The sequence below is a fragment of the Amblyomma maculatum genome, chromosome 3 (assembly GCF_055883805.1).
Source record: "Amblyomma maculatum isolate TAMU_Amacu chromosome 3, ASM5588380v1, whole genome shotgun sequence".
NCBI classification, from domain to species: Eukaryota; Metazoa; Arthropoda; class Arachnida; order Ixodida; family Ixodidae; genus Amblyomma; species Amblyomma maculatum.
In genome coordinates, this window is record NC_139346.1 from 153,142,594 (window position 1) to 153,165,845 (window position 23,252).

Genomic DNA, 23,252 nt, shown 5'->3' on the forward strand with positions numbered 1-23,252 from the left:
CGCAGTCCAGTCCGCCGGAAGACTCCAAACTCCGAGTGTTCACAACGACAAAGTAAGCTAGAGATGTATCCGTGTGTGATAAAAGCCAGTAGTTCGCACAGAGGAAAGATTTGCTGCGCCGATGTTAATACGGAACGCCAGCTATGCACGATCCGCCATTCCCAAACTTCGCGCGCCGTGGCCTTTTCGCACCCCTCCTCTTTACAGCGAGATAGAAAATAGTGCGCCAAAATAATTACGCAAGACACAGGTTGTATTTACCGTTTTGAAAGAAATACGTCATAAGCAACAGTTACATTTTACTTGTATAGCTTGTTTTATGAAATATATTTCAGATTTCTATTGTTTTTAAAGTTATTGTATCAATGCGCTGCTCGGAGCTGGCCATTTCAAATTTTCGTCGTGTCTAGTCGTGTCTGCACGTTAGGCCGTTGGTTTGTGACTGCGTTGAAAATGTATCCCGCACAGCGGCTGCTACTTCTGGCTGCAAGGCAAGCTTCGTTGGGTGAGTAAGAAATTGTTTCTTCTAAATGAGTCACTTAATGGAGCAGTAAAGTGACTGAGTGTTTTCTTTTTACGATAAAAATGCTGCAAGGACCGTTGTTTGCATCCGCCGGCGCAGGCTGTATGGGCGAGCAAGATAGCGCGCGCGGACCGTTTAGTCATAGTTTAGTCAGTACGAAAGGCGGTGTTTTATGGCGCATCTATAGTTTTGTGCATGCAGGAAGGTTTTTCGCTTGTAATTCCACTCGCCGCGTTTCGTGAACTGCCATTGGCGGCGGAACCTCGCGATGTAATTCTTCAAAATGAGCTTGGCGATCCGACGTCTTTCGTTGATTGCCGCTGGTTCTAACACTTTCCCAGGAAACACAACTGAGCACGAAAGTCTGCATGCTTAGTGTGGCCTTCACTCTGCAGCAAGATACAGAAAATACGCACCGTCGAGTGGAAGCCGTGCATTGTTTCTCAGCCTGCAGAGCTTACGCGCTAAGTTATGCCGCGGTTGCGAAAAAGAAAGAGAACGATCTCAATAAGCCGCCTTAGAGGGGAGGGTAAGGTGCATTCTGGCCACAGCGACTCTCCCAACTGCTAGCAAAATACTCTCGGCCTGTTCACAGGCACAAGTTGAAACACATAGCGAGATAGGAACGGCGTACGAACATTCTGCAGTGATTTAATTTTAATAGTTCATAAAATGTTTACAGTCAGCCATTACATTGCCGTGATTAAGTGGTTTTACATTTTCATATAGTCAGAAAGCACAATTTAGTTCTTTTTAAGTTCCTGAACTGCATGCTGTGTGATGTGCTGGTGCTCTATTTCCTTTGGTCCTCAGTTTTTTTTTTTTTTTTATTCGCGGAAATGTTTTAAGAAATTAAGCTTCAGTTGAATTGGTACAGAAAGAAATCGAAAGCAAATCTTTCAGACGGACCTCATATAACGAAAAGCCTATTATAATACACAAAAACATATCAATTTCATTTGTTTTCTTGCTTCAGGGCCAATAGACTCTTCCTATCCAGAACTGGGAAAAGAAAAGAGAGTACTGAATCATAACTTACTTTTAAGGCGTATAGAATGTAGCCATGTTATAAATGGGTTCAGTGTATGCCTTCTGGCTGTCCTCAACAACAAAGCTGTGACTCCACGCAAACCTTTTGATAGCATATGGACTCCTCCCGAAGTGAAGGTGTTTGGCATCAAAGGTGAAATACCTTCATTTAATTTCAGTTCAGTTCAGTCATGTCCGACTCTTCGTGACCCTATGGACCATGTCACGCCACACTTTCCGGTCTCTCACTATCTTCCTAGCATCACATAACTTCCTCTGCAGTGCCTCGAGGATGCCATCTAACCATCGCGTTCGCTGCCTACCCCTTCTCCGGCGACCCTCAACCTTTTCCAGCATCAAATCTTTCTCCAGCGACTCCTCTCTTCTCATCAGATGACCAAAGTAGCTGAGCTTTAACTTTAGAATTAATTAACTTAGAATTAACTTTAGAATTTAGAATTTAATGCTCTTTTTCACATTGTGCTGTTGTGTCTGTGTTTGGTGCTCTTGTTATTTTGTGTCTGCGGGAATTTTCATGTAAACAAAACACTTACCCAACAGCTCAAGCAAGTGAGCTATGCATTCTTTTTTTTTTTTTTTTGCTCTGGGTGCATGCTCACTGTTTAAAATATTGCTTTCATTTGTTCTAGGAAAACCTGGTGATGCGTACATACGTAGGTACCTACATATATACATGCATAGATACATACATAGGTAATGCATCCATACATAGATACATGATACATAGATTTATTTCTTCTCTACATATGTCGAATGAAACACTTGGCAAACTGAGAGACAGAAACCTTACCCAGCATAGAAAGTGACTCTCAATAAAAAAAAAAAGAAATGTATAAATCAGGAAAATGGTGGTTCTCTTCAGGTGTATCTGTTGGTGAAGACAAGAAAATGTTTTAGCCTTCGAGGTCATCAAGGAGTTATTAATATACATATATTATACTCAGCACTATTTTGTGCTGCTAGTGCGTGTCTTGGTTAAACATATTTCTATTGTGTACTCAGTACTCTCAACCTTATGTGACATATTTTGAGGTTAAATTCTTATCCTATGTTTTGTAGTCAGTGATTTGCTTTATTAAACTTCACAAGAAATCTTTAAAGCATTGCAACACCTTGCAGGTTGCCACCACCTCCACAGCTGCCTAGCAACTATCCTTTTCCTGTCTGTGCTGCAAACACAACTTAGCAATGAGGGCCACAGGACTGACATCTCACTGGGCAGTCGCGGGCTACTGACTGAATACACAGGTATGGTTTGACTGTGCCAAAAACTTAGAGTTGCCAACAGTGGGACTTTTTCCTTCTGTTTGGGAGCTCATATATCTAAATCGTGCTTTTGATTTTAATCCTGGCAGGTGTGACATGGAAAGCCTTCAACACCAATGAAACTTAGTTTTGCCGACGTCACAAAAGAGTGGTTGGTGTTTGCCTTGTGACAAAGACCAAGTCCACATCTAAAGGCGCTGCACAGCCACCATGAACAGTGCCACAATAGCAAGCAGCTGGGATCAAGGCACCTTCTGTGCTCATTTACAACTCAAGTTTGAAGCTTTGTAATTTTGCAAAGGTAGGCCTCCAACAATTGACAGAGAGGAGCCTCCCAATCAATTGAGCCACAAAGGAATTCCCCCTTTCATGGCAGTAGGTGACAAAAAGAGGCAGTGCAGCTGGTGTTCAGTACCGATAAAGAAAAAGCTGCCCAGCCTAGTTAGCTGTGGACAAGGGCTGAAGTGGTACCAGTGTTGAGAACGATCTGATTGGCAGAAAAGCCTCCTTTGAGGGATATTCGCCCCTTCATTCTTAATTTGTAACTGACTGCAGTGGATCTGATAGCCCCGGAAGTTTTCTTTTTTTTTTTTTTTAATTTTCTCTGCCCTCTAGGGTTGTACAGAATAACAGATGCACAACCCATGCCAGCTCCCTCATTTTACGATGCTTTCATGCCAGAATGTTGGCAGTGGTATTCAGACCTTGTTTTTTTTTTCAATGCCTTTTCTCCATGCATAATAACAGGCTATTTAGCGTAACACAGTCGCACACAAGACAGAGGACACCATCAGCACTTACAACTGTTCAGCGGAAAGCAGCCGATATACATAGCCTACTCAGGTGATGCGCACGGGTACAAGGCAACATGGAAACAGCACCATTTTGTCAAACTATGCGTGAGAAATTTTTCTTCAGTCTCATAAGAAAAACCAATTTGCTGCTGACACAGCTGTAACCTGCTTTTTTATATGAAGGGCTTCTAGTGTTTCATGAGCCGTTACCCACAGTTTTCACAATTGGTGCAAACCCTACGGTGCAAGAGAAGTCGCTCACCTTCATTGTTAATGTCTTTTGCATGTTCCCTAAGTTGGCCATTGACGCAGAATCCTGCTTGTGCAAAATAAGATTTTTCTACATGACAGTAGAACTTTATAGACGGTGGTGCACTTTACGAAATGATGGCCATGTCTCTTCTGACAGCCGACCTGTTTGCTTTCGTAGCTTATGTGATGGCTTAGCTGAGCAAGCTTTCAGGGAGCAGAGGATACCATCTATACATTAAACAGGTTTGAGCTGTGTCAGTGACACTTCAGCTTTTCTTTGAGGCTGAACAGATATTTCTCATACCTGCTTTGATAAGATTGGTGCTGTTTTCCTGTTGCCTTGTACATGTGCACATCAGCAGTGAAAGCTATGCATCGACTGCTTTCCCCTAAATAAACAGTTGTAGTAAGTACACGTGGTGTCTTCTTTCTTGTGTGTGTCTGTGTTATGCTAAATACCTTTTTTATTTCTGAAAACCAACTATCTCAGCAGTTAACTTCCTTCTTTTTATACCAGCAGAATGTGAAGAGCAGCACCGTGTGCAACACTGAATTTTATTCTCTTTTTTTTTTTTTTGCTGTGCCTTCTGTACTCCTCGCAAGCTGTTTGCTGCACTACAAAAGGTAAGGGCAGTTGGTGCCATCATGGCTGGTTCATGCTGCCCTTATCTTTTGTAGTGCTGCAAACAGCTTTAGATATGGAATATAGTGGTTGGTATGTACAATGACAGGGATGCGAAACTTTTGCTCCTTCCTTTTTTTTTCCTTATGGTGCCTTCTAGTGTTTCTTGTAGAGTGATGTATGACCCTTACCTGCTACCTTTTCCTTAGTACTTTTTAGTTATGATAGTAGAATGTAACTATGACAGGCATGCAGCCATTGCATTTTTTTTTTTCAGTGCATTCTAGTCATGCTAACAGGAAAAGCAGCAGTGAAGCAGTCTTGGCTTCTTTTTTTTTGCAGTGTAGATTTTTTAATGGAATTGATGTCGTGCCTATTGCTCAAGTGTTTGTGCAGTTTCTACAAGATGTATGTATGACCAGCATTCAGTTGGTGACATGCATGCACATATAGTATGAAATGCAACACGTGATGATGGTCTTTTGTGAAAGCGCCTTTTTCTGTATACTGAAGCTTTTTCATTCGAATTTGTTGCTTTGTTTTATTTTGTACAAAAATTATGCAGATAGTTCGTTCGACCACTCAACCAGTTTTGTACACTTTTGCATACCTATCCCTGTTTATTTCTAGTCATTTCCTGTTCTTGTTTGGAGTATGGATGTTGTCATTCTTTTGTAAAAAGATCATTTTAAGCTTGGAGAGAACTGCATTATTATTTTGTCATTTTCATACCACTTGTAGTGTCTAGTTTCTGTGCTTGTAACTTCGTAGCGCACTGTTGAAAAAAAAATCAAATATATGATTTACACATTTTGTTTCCTAGCACCTTTTGTAGTTATTGCCGAATCTCCCAAAGAGCACCCAACCATGGCTGTCCACCGTACAGTGTGGCATGTTTTGTAACAAAGAATGTGTACAGTTCTCACTTACTGTTTGCAGTTTTAATGTCTGTGAGAATGAATGGCAATGTGCATCATTCTTTACATGTCATGTGTTCATGAGTTGGCTCTTTCTGGTGTTTTCTTCCTTGGTACAATATTAGGCTTCAGAGAACCACATTTTTTCATTTGCATACTGTTGCTTGTGGCTTTCCTTGCTTTTAACATGCATGAGATTAAGTTGCCTATTTGCAATGTATAATGTTGAGGAAATTAAAGAGTTCTGTAGTTTACTCATCTCATTTTCTAGCATTGGGTGCAGTTACTACCAAACTTTCTAAAGAGCACCTGATGGCCATTAACAGTGAAATGTGGCACGCTTTGTAATAAAAACATACAGTTCTCATTACTAGACAACAGTTGTAGTGCGTGAGTATTAATGATTTACAATTGTACATCAGTTTAGCTTGCATCATAACTGAATGTGTGAAAGAGCACTGTGGGTGTGTGACGGCAATGCAGCTTTAGTTGTAGTAGCATCTGGTGAGACTATTTTTTGTCTGGCAGTGGTGTTGAAAACCTCTACAAATACATAAGCATTTCAGACAGTTTTGCGAGAAATAGCAGGGAATAAATAATTTAGAGCATTGCAGGAGATTCTAGAGCTCATTTTAGACATTCAGAATTTATTTTAATGATCTCTAGATGATGACTTGCAAGACGTCTTGCAGCTTAAAAAAGTGGGTGCATTAGTTGAGCTAGAAGGCAGCTACAAGAAGTACCAAGACATATAAAAACATCTTTCATATCTTGTCAAAGCATCTTTTAAATGTCTATCAGCTGTCTTGGGTGCCACTTCAGATGTCTATAAGGTGACTTGTTTATCTTGGGCAAGATGCCTTATAGCTATCTGCTAGACTGACTTACGTTTAGTAAGTTATTTGTCTTCCAGATTTCTAGGAGATATCTTGCAAGACGTCTTGTAGCCTAAAAAAGTGGGTGCATTAGCTGAGCTACAAGATCACTACAAGAAATATCAAGACATCTGGCAATGTCTTGCATATCTTGTCGAGACATATTATATACGTTTAGTAGCCATCTCAGAGGTCTACTGAGACATCTATCGGGCATCTTGCTTGTCTTGGCAAGACAGTTTATAGCCGTCTCATAGATGGGTTGGTGTTTACTGGGTTTTCGAACTGCTCCTTGAGTTGAATTGAGTTGAGTTCTCTCGCAATGTCCCTATTGCGCTTCGCAGCGACCGTTATAGGTGGTGTTGATCCCGTTGGAAGCTTTCACTCGATTCTCTCACTACGAATGCCTTTCAGTGATGTATTTTGAATTATGGGCGGGAGGGCAGTGGTTAAGGATGGGGGTGATATCTAGCGCTAATTTTTTCTCAAGTAACCTGAGAGATGCACTCCGAATCCAAATGTCAATTGTGAGCTGGATATAAATATTAGGCTTCTGATGTTTATAGATCCTGAATTCAGTTTACGAATGTAAAATGAATATCCACGATATGAATTCATTGCAACCTAAATTTTCTTTTGTGTAATGAAATCAGAAATATTTAATATGCCCACGCAAAAACTTAACCCTAGAAACGTCTGCAACCTAACATTTCTGAGAATTTTTTTTTTACATAACAAAAAATAAAATACAGTACTTAAAGCTTTAAGTATAAAAAACAAATTCTCCATATCATGCTCACTGACTAACACCATTTGATTTTTATTTTTATTTTAGTCTATCGAGATTTCATCGCTGTGCTCGCGGGTGCAAATCAGAGGCCGGAGATACTGGTACACATACGTGCTAGGTTGACATGGTCCTGTTATTCGAAGTATTTTTCTAAGTCTTTATAAACGCTTAGCTGAGAGGTTGATTGTGCCGTATCCTTTCGTAAGCGACTTATATACAGCAACGATGCGATATACGAATATTTGCGCAGCCTTACTTTTGCTGCATAGGAACGAACACCCGAACTCCTCCACTTGGATTTCGTGCAGCGACGAATGCTGCACATTATGAAATCTCCCGCGATAGCACTGAGGGAATAATTAATAATTACCACTAGCACTGCTTAGACGAGGTGGTGTGTTCGTTACCAAGGCGAACATTTCCTCTACCACGTGATTTCTACGACAGCTGCATGCCATTTCTTTGTAGTCGTTGTCTGCATTTAGGTTTGATTTCATTTTTAGAGAACTTAAACCGGGGGGATTCTGGCTACGGTATGACTCTTCGGGATGCCGGGCTCCAGTGGAGGGCTCCAGAAATTTCAACCGCCTGAGGTTATTTAACTTGCACTCACACCCGCACATGACACTGGTGTCAATTGTATTCCGTAGTAAAGTGGCCGCCGAAGCCGGGATCACACCCGCATCCTTGCGTACAGCAGTTGAGAGTCCTAACGACTGAGCCACTATAGCAGGGGTTACATTATTATGAACACATTATTACATTATTACAAACTTGTTCAGCCTTAGGGGATTACCCTGAACACTGATCTAGAAAGGTTCTCGCTTCGAGTTGTTGACCAATATACTCTCACCTTAACATATGATAGACGTCCCCATTAGCTCAGTTGGTCGAGCGATAGACCAGGAGAGGGCAATTATTGAATGTGTTATCGGTGTCTGTGTTTTGTTGGGTTGGGTTGCACAAGGCAGCGGTGGGGGGGGGGGGGGGGGGTACATTGTGGAGCTTCATCCGAAGTGCATTAGGAGTATTCTTCCTGGAAAGTGTAGGGATCGCTGATGTGGTGCATTGGCTTCGTATCAGACAGTGCCGAGGCTGTTAGCGATGTAAAAGCCACAAGAGTATTTAACATAAACAAATATACACAATTTTCGTTAGGAAAACTAGACAACTTCGGTTAGCTGTGCAGTCGAAATACTAGCACAAATATATCACCGCTTTAGCAGCGTCACGGTCATTTGCTCAGGCAAAGCTGGCGGTTATGAGGAATAAAGTTTTTTGACCGCACGGACGTAGTTCCTATAGTGCATTCCTAAAGACAGATGTACTGGGCGAGGACTTCAAGCGTATGGTTCAGGTGGGTAAGAGATGGCGCACACGTGAGGTGGCAGTGGTAGTAGTATTAGTACTTATTCACAAATTAAATTAACCTGTGAGAAACTACTCCACCTGTCTCTTCTCTACAGCAACCTCATATGCCTTTAGGTCAAAAACCCCGTGTGAGCACGTACATACACCTTAGTACACGCGTCCCTCGTGGCTGAGCTTTGATAGCAGGCTTTCTTTGAGGCCTATCCTCAGATGATAGCGATGTAATAGAGAGCATAGAATAATTTGATTACTGTGTATACAAGGTAGAGCTGACAGCAGAACGAACAAGAGTTGAGGAGAAGGCTCTGTGCGGTAGCCAACGTTTCCGCAAGAGAACTTGCCTTTGGGTTCTAAAAGAACCCCATCTCTATGCTTTCTCTATGCACCGTGAACAATGTCAGATGAAGCCCGGCCACTCCTGAAAATCTTTTTATCAGAACATGTCTACTTCTACAGCTGGATTATTAGCATGTAACGTATTGCTGAGGCGCAGATCTCCATCTGAAGTCTTCATGCTACGTGGTTTGCATCTTGGCAGTATGGTTAGGCGCTTTCATGCACACCTCCTGAATATGATTAGTTCGTAGCGGTGAGGACAAGGGTATTCTTGTCTTGCGGAGATTTGGAACATCGGATGCGCTATACGGCTCATGACCTAACCCTATGGCCTGGAGAAGGTTTCCTCCAAGGCTGTGGTTGCAGGTGGGGTTTAAGGCGTTTTGAGTACAAACAACAACGAAAAGGAAAGCAGCGTTAACAAACACATAATGACGAAGGAAGGAAAGACACCACCGCACTGTTGTGTATCGCCTTCTTTCGTTCTTGTAGGTTTGTCATCATTGTCCGTTTTATGTTTTTTGCTAAAACGCTATAAATCATCATCTTGCCCGATAAGCAGAGCTGGGGGGTTTATGGTGTTTCCGTTGTACTGTAGTCGTGCGCTGCGGCAATAATAGCTGTATGCAAATCGCCACATAGAAGTTGCTGACTCCAGGTCTCGTGAGCCCATGCGGATAAGCATGCAAGGCCGCGCTCAACAGCTGACAACTGACTACATCATTTGTGGTCAGGTGAGTTAGGCACATCTATAGCTAGGAGGGTAAATAGGTGCGCAGAAAGAATGCTTCCTTACCCATGGAGAGGGGAACAATGTGGAAAACACTTCAGAGTGGCCACTTTTGGTAGGGTTTTGGAGGATGTAGTAGACATAGTGTAGCGAAGATTCCTAACGCTGTCCAAGAGGTTCATGGAGCTTGTTCGCCTAGAGTAAGTGCTGCAGATTATCATTGTTTCGAATGTGCCACATATGTGCAGGCTCCTAATTGCGCCACAAAGTCATACTATTTTCGAGCCTATTGGGTGTTGTCTCTGCAAGCTGTTGTGAGTCGCATTCAAATCGCGAAAGGCCTCGGAGCCCTCGTTTGTGACAGTTCCAAGGACGCGACATGCCGTGGCGGGTACGAGTCGTGATTCCGAGCAAACAATACACAAACCCCAGCGATCAAGGGCGCGCATATATAGAAACGCCCAGGAAACAAACTAAAAGGACACAGTAGCGCCAGAGTATACTCCATGTCGTCTGCTACTGCTCGCAGACGAAAAAGCTGACTGGGCCAAGATCACGATGGCAGTGGGTGCTTCCAGGCGACGCGAGCACGACTGACGTGTCTTCTTGCTTCGTGTTGCAGTACGTCTATGCGGCAGCGCATGTTGCGATTGGTGGGCGTTCGACCCGGACGGCGTGACGTGCGGAGGGCGCGCGCGCTGGCGTTTTCGTGCACCCTACGTGTCGACACGTCCAAACTCGTGACGGGCGTTTGCATAGGAGCATAAGCATGCGCGCCGCGTACCGAGTAGCACTGGCAGACGCGTGCAAACACCCCGTCAAGATATCCGGGCCACTCGGCGTTGTCCAGGTCGGTCATAATGCCAAGGCTGTTTGCGTTGAGCATGAAGCCCGCCATTGAAGGCGCATGGGCAAAGTCACTGATCGAGATGTTTCTTCCTGCCGGGAGGAAGCCGTAGGAAGCCGACTGTGTCGGCGGAGCTATATTGGTGAAACAGAGCTAGTTTCCGGAGTGTGGTCTAACTTGCGTTCCCGCACTTGATTGCCTGGCTTGCCTGTGCAGGAAGAGGCCATGTTATTTTACTCTACTTCTGCGTGCCCTTACCGTACCGCGTTTGTCATGTGGGGTACAAGGATGATGACTTATTACCCTCTGAAATGATCTTGCAGCTGACTGAGCTCGGGCTCGTAGCGAGTAGTCACACATATCTCTTTGTATTAATTCTTCTTTCAAGCCGCCACTTGTCAAACGCATGCTATACGTGTCTCGTGTATTTGTGATACTAGTAGTCGAACCCAGCTTTTTCTGGACATTACTTTTTATTGTGAGACAAGTATGATATTCTGTAATATATGGTTATGAACGCATTGATGGGAATGACCTAACCTGTTTGTCCTGTGCTCACACCGAGTGTTAGTTAAAACTGCCGTAGAAAACCAGGGGGTTATGTTTTTGAAACTAAATACCAGAAAGCTAGCAGTGTCTCAAGAGACGACTTGCGGATATATTGATTGGTGCAATCTCATGAATCTGCAAAGAAATCGACAAGGGTGGAAATTTGGGCAAGTTGGTATTGATCCATGACGTAAAAGACAGCGTAAGGCCAAGACAACGGATAAAGGATAGAAACACACCACAAGCGCTTTACGTCATGTAAAAAATCGAATTCGTAAACTACATGCCGGGGAAAAAAAAAAGGACTTTTCCAGAACTTCTGGGTATGGGTGGAAATCGTAACTATGTCACTCGGAAATTCGTATCTTAGCATACCGATAAATGTTTTTTTTCCCGAGAGTTGTTACTGAATCTCGCGCTACCCAGTTGGCTTTTTTTCGTGGGGTAAAGAACGACGGAGGAGTACAGGACTTCTGCGCTTGCTCACCGCTTTCTGACCCCCGTGCATGGTTTGAAAAGTTTTGAAAGCGAGAAAAGGTCGATTCAATACTTCGATTCAAAAATTTAGATGGTCTCTGCGTACATGTCAAAATTTTCAGAGAACCCTCTGGTTACAAAAGGGAGCATTCGTTTTGCACATTTCCATTGAGAGCTCCGAACATTTTTTTTTTCTTTTTTTGCTGTTATTGACCTTCAGCTGCTAGGCACTTCTAGAGCATGAAGTAATTAAGGGTTGAACTCACCGGTTGTTTTATTTTTGTAAAAAAATGGCGGAACTTTTTTTTTTCTGCGTTTTTTTCTCGTTTTTCACAGTTTCTTTTCTCTCGGCGAATATTATTTTATATAGGTATGAATTTCATTTCCTTTTACGTTGAAGGAAGAGCTGAATAAGATGTTCTCGTGAGGTCAAAAGCGGCGTAAAGTTTATATTCGCTTCTTCCTATATACGAGCATCGCTCAAGAGGAAAGTATATAACAGTCGCATCTCATCTCTAGGACTGGAACGTGGAGATGAGCAAAAAGGGTTCTACTTAACTTGAGGACAACACAGAGAGATATGGAATGAATAATGGTAGGTGTAACGTTAAGAGATAGGAAGGGTGCCGAGGGGGTCAGGTAAATAAATGACATTCTAGTCGAAGTCAAGAAGAAGAAATGGGCATGGACAGGACATGTAGCGCGAAGGAGGATAACTAATGATAGCTAAGGGTAAGAAATGTGATTACAAGGAAACGAAAGCGTTGCAGGGAGCGACAGAAAATTAGTTGGTCGGATTACGTTAGAATTTTGCGGAGATCGAATGGAAACAGTTATCACAGTACTGGGTTAATTGGAGAAGTATATGGAAGACGCATTCTGTGATGTCTCACCCAGAAATTTTGGGCAACTGCATTTTTTTTTTTATCACAAAGTTCCTTATGAACGCATTGTTTTCGCATGTCGTAAGACTGCGTCATAACCATCAATAGATGCTCGGATCCTCTTTCGCAGCGGTTTTTAGTTTTTTTTTCTATTTATTACCACATATTACCCGATATTGTGTTGCTATCTTAACTAAATGACAAACTCATCGGAACTTTCGACCATTCCTATCAGTACGTTTTATCAACAGTACTTTACTACGTTTCACATTTACGCCGCACTTATTGGCGAAAGTTCACCTCATTGATTTCCTACTGCAATCTAACTACTCAGTGCGAGCGCAGGGCAAAGCTTAAAAGCAGGATCCTGGCACGCGTCAGAAGGCTAGACCATTCCTATCAATATGTTGAAAACAGTATACACATCTTACAATATGCCGTTATCGCCTCGCAATTAAACGTGACGACCTAGAAAGTTGTACTTGAACATATGAATGGATGGCCGCATTAACAAGTATACCTTTACAGTCGTATCAGAAAATAAATATAAAAATAGCTAAATGAGCGGGCCGTGGGGAAAAAACGTAAACGGAAGTTTTCTTCGGAAAAAACAAACAAACTAGGTTGTCATGTTCTGGCTGCGCTCTGCGTTGAATGACATGATCGCGTGTCACTTGATCTGCGCGCAGACGGCAGCGACGGTACTGCCTTTTCGCAGTCGCGGATGCCAGAATACGACACTTAATTCTGTGCTGTTTATACCTTCCTGGTTTCGAGTTAGTGGTGCTTGTTACGAGTCCAAAAGCTCCCAATGCACTCAGCTGCGGTGGTGAACTCTGCTTAGACAGACAACACTTAGCTACCTGCCACAACAGCGTGTCTGAGTTCGCAGATCAGTGCCCGAGGACTCGCATACACGTCCACGCTAATGGACTCCAAAAGTATTGTTGTCTTTAATGTTCCTGCCTCGAGCACTTCCTTAATAATCTCCTGTGACCTGCTGTAACTTCTGCAGAGCAGCCAGCTAGCTGTGACACGCATGTCAGAAATACTGACCTTTCTAAGGTTAAATCCAAAATTTAAACGAAAATAAATTTAGTGTACTTTAATCGGTGCTTTTGTTGCGAAAACAACACTCCGACAGCCAAAGCGAGACCTCGGGTGGCCGCATCTACGCCGTGAAGAGGCGTAGCTACGGTCTCCTCATAAAAGAAACCAGCCTGCCATGACATTTGAACAGATTTTCTCTTCTTGGGCTCCAAGATTACCTCGGAAGGAGACTGCAGCCATGAAATTAGGAGACGCCTGCTTCTGGGAAAGAGAGCAATGGTTAGCCTTGACCGCCTAGTAAAGAGCAGAGACATTAGTCTGCCAACCAAGATCCGTATAACTCGTGCTATGGTCTTTCCAGTTGTGATGTATGGATGCGAGAGTTGGACTGTGAAAAAGGCTGACCGCCGAAGAATTGACGCGAAATTTTAAAGTTAAAGCTCAGCTACTTTGGTCATCTGATGAGAAGACAGGAGTCCCTGGAGAAAGATTTGATGTTGGGAAAGGTTGAGGGTCGCCGGAGAAGGGGTAGGCAGCGAACGCGTTGGTTAGATGGCATCCTCGAGGCACTGCAGATGAAGTTATGTGATGTTAGGAAGATAGTGAGAGACCGGAAAGCGTGGCGTGACATGGTCCATAGGGTCACGAAGAGTCGGACACGACTGAACGACTGAACTGAACTGACCCCTATATGCCACGGGCAGGAGCTGCCAACTCGGGTCCCTGCTTTCATATGGGAGGGTGATATCAGAATCAGCCTGCCAGAACCGTTTGCATTCTCATTACCCCTACGATACGCAGGCACTCGTCCATGCGGCTTGGTTGAAGCATAACTTAATATGTGGGCATAGCCTCCTTTATACTGATGTGGGCTGATACGCTATAGCGACATACCCTTTAATGATGAGTTTAAGTGTCCCAAATAATGTAGCACCTTACACTGAATGGTGTGATAGGGGAATAATGTAGGAGGCAAAAGAAGCTTCCACCGTTGCTTTCGCAATTCAACTAGGGTTAACCACAGCTCAACCACAACTATTTTTTGTCTTTAACCAAAAACTTCAACTCCTAGATAAAATACGTCACAAAGAGTCTTCACAGGTAAGGCATTTGCAAGAGTGAGCTTCAAATGCTGTGAAATGACTTTCGGTGAGCAGTGAGCACTGAGCATACGTTTACACGAGCACGACAAACCAGCAATAAAATGTTAGTACCAACGACTCATGAATATACGATGCATGGTATGCGTTGTCGTATTAGCGTGCCGTAGACGGAAACTCGGCATTTACTGCCTAGTCGATAAGCTTGGTAAATAGGTGGGTCAAGGATGTATGGGCGCTTTCGAGATTTACGTCTTGTGGTAACATCATAGCAGTGGGCGGGGCTAATGTGGGCTTTGCTGAGAGCACTGTTGGTGGTAATGAGGGGCGAAGTGCAGAACAGCCATTCATTCACCATTACGGAGAGAGAGAAATATTAGGAGTGCTCTGAACCCGAAAAAAAGGAAAGGTGTGGGGGAGCGGAATTTCCGTACATCGCGTACATATAGCTTCAACTCACAAAGAAATATTTGCTGCAGATGCGAGGATAACAAAAGAAGAAAGATAGCAAAAAACTGCAGTCACGGTCGTGATGTCAAAAATACGCGCCTACGTGAGTGAATTTAAAACAACCCCATTTTTAAATAAAGTTAGCGAATTGGGTGAGGTTCTAAATAAAGTCAAAATTTGCGAAGAGGTTCCTATAATTGGGCTATTTAAAAAAAGTAATTGAGCGAAAATAATTATGTCGCCACTGCATACCTGTCGGGCCCGCGAAGCATAGGCCACGAAGGACCTCTTTTTTTTAAATGAAACTTCGTATTTATTAGACTGAAGATGCGTTATATTTACATGAAATATTTACACATGTTTTAGAAAACGCCACGAAACGGGTGTCAAACAGACAGATTAAGAGAACGTGATGGGAGGTAAGACACAACACTCTACCACGAGAGGATGCCACTGCGGGTTCAAGGTTGGTCTGCTCATACACTTCCCTCATTTGAACAATCATTTGACAGAAATTAAATTTTGATGAAACAACTAATTTACAGTGCCGATCCATCATTATAGCTTTATATAAGCTATGTATCCTAACTACGAAAAAAAATATCAAGTAGCCACGCAATGTCTTTGATAACAGGCGTGTTAGAGGGGTATCTCTGAACACATTGTGGTGTGTATGACTTACTCACGCGCTTTTTGAATGTGTATTGATGTTATGGGGATAACTTATAAAAATAAAAATAATTTCAACTAAAAAGCTTTTAATTCGCGGGATGAAACGGCGTTGTTAAAGGCGCTATCGTGAGTACTCTGAAAATGAAGTTAGGGTCCTCCTGGCTATTTTTTTTCTTTCACATTTTCCCACATCGGCAATACTTGTATAACGAGTCGCAGACGCGCCAAGGATCTGAAGTTGTAAGCAATAAAATGTTATTCTGTTTCTTGCTCCCTTTCGTACGAAAGTAAGCTCACAGAAGAATGACATTATTCGTGAAACTAACAAAATGGGAACGGGTACTCTATAGCGCGCGCACACGCACACGCACACGCACACACACACACGCACACACACGCGCACGCACGCACGCACGCACGCACGCACGCACGCACGCACGCACACACACACACACACACACACACACACACACACACACACACACACACACACACACACACACACACACACACACACACACACACACACACACACACACACACACACACACACACACACACACACACACACACGCACGCACGCACACACACACACACACAATAAACGTATACGCATGTGAATGCGTGTTTTGTAGCCGCTGTTACCCCCATTTTTTACAATTCCAAGATGCACCAACTGGGCCAAGAGCTATCTCTACGTTCTTGAGAAAAAGGAATCAGCAGCTATCGATATATAAAAAGTGGCTCTTAGAGTAATGCCATTGAGACCGACCATATATTGCCTATTTAATTAAAGGTGCACAGTTATTTATTATGAACTGCGGTCACTTTTGTCCGGCTGTTCTAGAGAAGTCAGTCACACATAATGGAATCTACTCCTGAAATGATCACATAAGCGAATACTCCGTAATAGAATCGAATAACTTCTCTCATTTTTTTAGGGGGGGGGGGGGGGGGGGGGGTATTGATAACTGAATTCGTATTCGCCAAATACGCATCCAAAGACACTTTGACCATCTTTTTGGAAAGCCCATTGGTAAGTAGTGAAGGGGCGAGAGTAACCAGTGGTGGAAAAGGCTACACTAGACTCCAGGGGTTCGCGATAGCTGACCCTTTTTTTTCAGCCAGGAATATCGACTGACGGAATAAATGTTTACCGATGAGGAAAGGCAGAACATTAGTTCTGATAAAAAAAAAGGAAGGAACATGATCATAGGATACCTGCAACCATCGACGGCGCGTGCTTCCAAGAAGTCCTTACCAAACCATTCCACCCTTCTCCCTATTCAGTTACAAGTTTTCTTCTCTTTCGAAGGCACCTGGTAGCTTGAAACAGTACGTGCTGCACTCGTTCCGATTGCCGGATAAATACCTCACGCAATGAGGTTGGTGCAAAACAAACAAATATAAAGGGTAATGAGGTTAAGCACGCAACCAAGCCCTATAGTGTGCAACTTGTTTTCCCGAGAACGCACGGAAACTCCGCTACCTTCGTGACCCTTCTCCTTGCCCACCGTGCAACTTGCAAATACAAGAAAGCCAGAGTGGCACGTGTCCCTGTCTCCTAGAGAACACAGTCGCGGTTGCAACGCGTGCATGGCTTTCAGTAGAAAGAAAGAGAGAAAGAGAACGAAAGAAATAGAGAACGACATAGAGAGAGAGAGAAATAAAGAGAGAACGACATAAAAAGAGAAAGAAAGAGATTGGCGTAGAGAGAGAGAGAGAACGACTTAGAGAGAAAGAAAGAAAGAAAGAAAGAAAGAAAGAAAGAAAGAAAGAAAGAAAGAAAGAAAGAAAGAAAGAAAGAAAGAAAGAAAGAAAGAAAGAAAGAATATATTCGGCCTCAGCCCTGATGGTGGCACAAGAAGGCACGTGCGTCCGAAAGCTGCTTCGCGCGCGAGCATTTCGGGCAGACTATGCCGTGCCTTCGAAGGGGAGGGTCGTCCGACCTTTCGGGACCCCGCGAGATCACCACGGGTTGAGCCTCATTGGCAACTGCATCACAGCAGCGGCGTCAGGGGTGCGAGGTCCTCTGGAGTGGATGCACCCCTCTCGTTACTGGCGGACGCACGGGAGCACGAGACGTGCGTGTGCATCGCGGGCACATCGTTAACGTTTTACGAGAGACTAAAACTTGACCCCCATCTTCTGTGTTTAGCCTCTTCACGCGGAGCTGTACCAGTAACATAACTGAAATTCAGAGATGCTCCGCTAATTGAGGGGCTAGGGAACGTGCAGTGCTCGCGTGTACAGTATTTTTCTCCTATCAGTCTAACTCAACTTGTAATAGTACGTATTTTTACATGAATTCGTGCGCACAATCTGCGCCACCATCGTGAACCGCAGATATGCCACGGGTCACCGGCTTTAGCGAAAGTGCTGCAGTAGAGCTTCCTTATTGCCACATTTTTTAACATTGTATAGTTATTCTATATTCTATAATAATAACCAATGTATAACTTGTGTTTTTACCTTAAAGGGAGGGACAAAAAGCGGGCAAAAATTTTAAGTGTATTCTGCTCAGTACTTCTTGCTAAACTATTGTATAACGCATCTCTCAAATCGTTGTTTTTGCTCTGTTTATAACTTCATGTATGTACTGCCCCACTCACACAATGCTCCCATGTTGAATTGGCCTGTGAGTAACTTGAATAAAAAAAATAAAATAAACAGAGTGGCGGACACGTCAATTAAACTTACGCAAAGGGCGACAACCTTCTAAAGAAGCTAAAGCCATTTGAAATTTCTGCACGCTAGCCATGACGTCAGCAGCTGAAGCTTACTTCTTCGTGCTCTTGAAGGCTCGAGGTCTTGATTTTCCCATTAGAGAATAGTGGGACAAGCGGACACACAAGAGTTAGTAGATTTTGCTAGGCTCTCTACTTTCGCGGCAGTAGGAATGGGGGAGAGGGGGTACAAGCGACACATAAACGGTAGACAAGTTTGTACGTCCTTGATAGTGGGAGCTCGCGAGGGGGGAGGGGAGGCAGGCGTACGTGCAATGCAAACTTTAGAGGGTTTTTAGGCTCTGAGCCCCAGAATTAGTGTTTTCACACTAGTAGTATTTCGCATGTTCAGTCACCCTATCTTCCCAGTGCACCCACCTTCGGGTTTGCTGAGACCACATATGTGTCTTAAGAACAATTCCCGGGTTTCCTAGGCCGTCCGAATAGAAACAAAAAAAATAATTGAGAGCACTGCGGAGCTCTGCATTGGAGAAATGCGATGCAAGTGTGTTGGCAGCTCGTTAGTAGCTCCTAGAGTGTCATGACTCCACACTTTTGACAGTCATGACTAGACAATGACTGATTGACTTACACAAGTGATGGGCTCCATAGTCATGCACATTGGATCTCGGATCTGACTGACTCATGACAAGTGACTAGGCCTCAAGCCTCATGATCAGGCGTGACATGGCATTCATTTATCACTTGTCATTACGTGCACATTCATCACTACCACTAGCTCTTATCTACATATGACGTCAATCACATGCCACATTCGACTTCCATGTTTTGCTTCACCGTTTTGTGGACACACTTTCGCAAACATATTCAGGTAAGGCTTTCGCCTTAACAATTTTGCTCAGGAAAACCTGAGCGATGGAAAGGACGGGGCAAAATTAGTGTGCCATATCTAGGTTCACATGGTTCGGGTGTGCTAAGGAGCGGGTACGCTTAGAGTTTGCGCGCTCTACATGATGTTGCCATTTGTTTCTCTTCCTCGGAGGAGGAATGGAACTGAGTAGCTTGGACAATGCTTTTAGCGCAACATCGTTGAAGGCCCCGTTCCGCAGAAAATCTGGCGTTGTGAGCGAAATATTATGGACATGCCTCCAGACAAGCGATCGTTGGCACGTGACATGTTCGGGCGCTGATTGGCCGTCGGGTTATGTGACGTCACGAGACCACATGAAATGGCCGAATCGGCAGGCGCTTCCAACTCGGCTTTCGCTCGCCTTTCGGATGGAAGGGGGAGATCGGAATCCAGCCTTCCCAGGCACTTGGATTCCGGGTTTATATAGACACGCTGTCCTTAGGCCACGCAGTGCCGTTAGTACCGCTTTGTTAAAGCGGGGCTTTATGTCTATGCCGGGTAATCTTCCACATAACGTGGAAGCTTATGACTTTATGGTAAAAAGTATACGTGAGATAATAGAGGCGCAAGTAAAATATTACTGGTTAAGAGAGTGGCAAAGGGAATTGACGTTAACGAGGATCCATATAGGGAGCGGGCAAACGGGAGCCATCTTTCGCGTCATACTCCTAAAAGGCGGAGCTTAAGTGTCCCCCCCCCCCCCCCCCCCCCCCGAACTCAATTTCTTTTTTACCGGATATTGAGCGTAGGATTTTGATTTTGCGTCAACATAATATTAGGATGGAGACGCCGACACTGTTTACGTAACAGAAAGTTTGCCATGCGGCTATCAGACTCTAAATATGGTTGTGATCGGCCGAGCTGCGGAGACGCCGCGTCGGATCTTAAGAACGGCGACGACCGGACAAAGGAGAGGAAACGACCAATTTCTGGTCCCTTCAAGTGTCGAGCATACCAGGGGTACCACCAACAAGTCGAAGACCGGACAGGAAACGACCAATTTCCGGTCCCTTCAAGTGTCGAGCATCGCTATGGAGAGCGGACGTGCATTCTTCCTCTTCTTCCCGCAGTGGGCCACGTGGGGACAGCCTTCGGCTAAGTTGCCTCGTTGAATGCCGCTCGGCGACGTCAACAAGTCGACTACCGGACAAAGGAGAGGAAACGACCAATTTTCGGTCCCTTCAAGTGCGAGCAGTGTTGGTTGCGAGTGTGAGTGCGGCAGAGTGAGGTGACAGAGAAACTCCCTCATAATCTGGCTTGCCTTTCATCTGGGGAACCTAGGGAATCAACCCTATAAAAACTGGCGACAAGTGGGGGTCGAGGATCGTGAAAAGGAGACTGTTCCTCTATACTCGGGGACACTTTTTCTTGGCAATGGAGCCAAAGCTACGGAGCCGAAACGCATCATCTTCCTGCGCAGCTGAATATAGTCCCTAGTTATGTGAAAAATTTCTGCAAAAACAAATTGAAATCATAGTGCTAGTTATTTACGGTATATTTTTATCACGGAACCAATTTTCCGAAATGAAGCTGTCATGCCCAAAACACTTTTCTTGGTCCCACCGGGTTTTCTCGTCTGATGTCTGTCGCGGGTTTTTGAGACTCCCCGACTTTGCAAACAAGATGGCGACAGCCGCCTGTTCGGGTAATTCCGGTTGTTCTGGTGTCGACTCCGCAAGGGTTGGAAGCGTTTTCACCAGACAAGATTCGAGTCAAGTTCAAGAGACGTTGGCTGTCGAAGCAAACGAGGAAAATTATCTGCAACGTCCATGCAGACCGAAAGCCGCGCGGTCGAACTACATGGCGGAGTGACACGTTTAAAGACGCTCCGCCTCCCTACCTTTGCACCCATTGCCAAGAAAAAGTGTCCCCGAGTATAGTCAGTCTCCCACTAACCAACGCTACAATGTAAATACTGTATATAAAAGTTTTCCATCTCACGAAGTCCGTTTCCAGCCTTCTCGCCTTTGTTCCTGCTCCGACAACCAACCGGGCCTACAACATGCAACCTGGGTCACGACAATATGGAATGAGCGTGTGTGTAATAAGCTAGTCACGGTCTTGCGGAAGATGTTTGAAGGTCACGTGATCAGTGTGTCACGTGACGTACTTAAATTTGTCCCCTGATGCCACGTTTGCTCATGTGACCCAGTCATGCGTTGATATCCTTTTGCGCGAACGATGTAATGACAGCTCAAGAAGCGTTTAACTCTCTAAAAGCAAGGAAGCCGTATTTCCCTTTCTGGCTAAGTGTAATCAGAGACAATATTTGAATGCTTGCGCCGCAAGAGGTCACAAAATTCCAAACGGGGGCGCCGTTTGGTGGTATCGAGACTCTCGCCGAAACCGTAGATGCTGAGCACATGCAGATGCCTGGCGCCGACGGCGCACGTCAGAATATGCCCGCTCTCCGAATAAGAAAGGCAGCTCCGTCACGACGCGATCCCATCCATATGCAACATGGCGCGCTGGTCGGTCGGTCAGACCGGCGGAGGAGGAGTGCGTTTCGTTCGTGTCGGTTATGTTTGGACGCGCGGGGCTGCCCGTGACACGCGTGGTGCTGGAGAGGAGGGTCTACCATTGCTTTTATTTCTCTTTAACTTTTTTTCCCTCGTTTTGTTTGATGTGGATGTGAGCATACGGGCTATGTATAAACGCAGCCCGTACACGCGAACAACCCCGAGGATCGAGTATGCACTTGAGCAGGTGGTTGGACTCGCAACCGGGTCTCGTTAATGAGCCCGTAACCCCGAACGTTGGTGCACAATTGGTTCCCCTTCGCCCCGCTGGCTGCATCGAGTGTGTCCCCTATTGAGAGTGGAAGAGAAGCGAGTTCTACAGCGGGGTCCCTACAGACGGAGTGTGCTAGCAGTTATTACGAAGTAAGCGAGAAAGCGGACCTTGTGTATGTGTTTGTAATATAAGCAGAATTGGAAAAACGCCGAGGCGCCTCGCGCATGAGTTGCTCACTCAAAAGGGGTGCCTTTTAGAGCTACGGAAGGGATCAGACAAGTGCTCGTCGTGCCTTTCTTGGGCGATACCTGTACAGCTACAGTCAACGAAGATGTTATACGCAATTCTTTCAGACTAGTAAACATTTTTATTGCGAGCCTTCAGCGTGGAGCGGCCGCACCCACGTGACGCTGTGACATCACGACCCACATGAGACCAGGGTGAGAGCTGGGCTACCAACTCAAGCGGTCGGCGTAGCGCGGTCGCAGCCACGGCGCATCGCGTGACTTCACACACCACGTGACACAAAAACGAGAGATGGGATGGCAGGAGCTGCCAACTTGGGTCTCTCGTTTCACATGGGACGGTTATGTCAGAATCAGCCTGCTAGCTTGGACCCTGGCATTCACGTTACCCCAATAGACCTTTGCATCGGGCGAGGAGGTTGTTGAAACGCCTCCTCTCTGGGCTGTTGCAAACCGGTTCCGCTGCCGCCTGCACCGTGTTGACGTCAGACGCACAAAACAGTCCAGCGAGCAATATGGGGCCGCCCAAGACGCCCTCGTTGCAAAGTTCTATAGGCACGTTCATACGGCTTGGTTAAAGCGGGGCTTTTTATATGTGGGCTGAGGAATGAGAAAAACAGAAAAAGAAGAACGCTCGCTCACCCGCAGCTAATGCTTTTGCTCAATATTTGGTTAAGCAGCGTTGAACCTTTGTAATTTTTTATCTTTCTTATACATACAAGCGCCTCATCACTTTATATGATGTGTGTTGGGTACGTTGACGGAGAGTCATTATTATTTCGGGAGCCACTGAGTGGTCAATTATCGTAATGATGACTGATAAAAAGCTGGCCCTACTTTTCAGGTCTGCCTTCATTCCAGCACATCTTTCCGCCGTCGTCCACGAGATCAGACACATTTACGCTGCCAATAGGAACGCTATGCAGACTTCGATGGGCAGTCCAGGGACAAAAGGACAATCGTCATCACGCTCCGATTGGTTGCTGAAATGTGTTTGATTATTTGGAAGCTAAAGAACGGACACAATGAAGTTGTTGGCTACATGAAAAAAAAAAAAAAAAAAGGGGCACTTTGGATCACTAAACTGCGATAAGGCGAAAGCTTTATAGGGCGGTGGTCAGA

General features: G+C 44.7%; 1 protein-coding gene and 1 long non-coding RNA gene across 2 annotated transcripts in view; both read left to right on the top strand.

The window, feature by feature from the left end:
• Positions 1–287: 287 nt before the first annotated feature.
• On the top strand, positions 288–5,687 carry LOC146196509 (uncharacterized). The gene is made up of 3 exons (XR_014706117.1): positions 288–505; positions 2,693–2,821; positions 2,929–5,687. It is a non-coding gene; the product is annotated as an uncharacterized LOC146196509 (long non-coding RNA).
• A 3,792-nt stretch (positions 5,688–9,479) lies between these two features.
• The window catches only part of LOC146196510 (uncharacterized), a 38,372-nt gene continuing 24,599 nt past the window's right edge, over positions 9,480–23,252 (top strand). The window contains exon 1 of the mRNA XM_084597031.1: positions 9,480–9,530. Coding sequence (XP_084453157.1) covers positions 9,480–9,530 — 51 coding nt within the window. The remainder of the gene's footprint in view (positions 9,531–23,252) is intronic.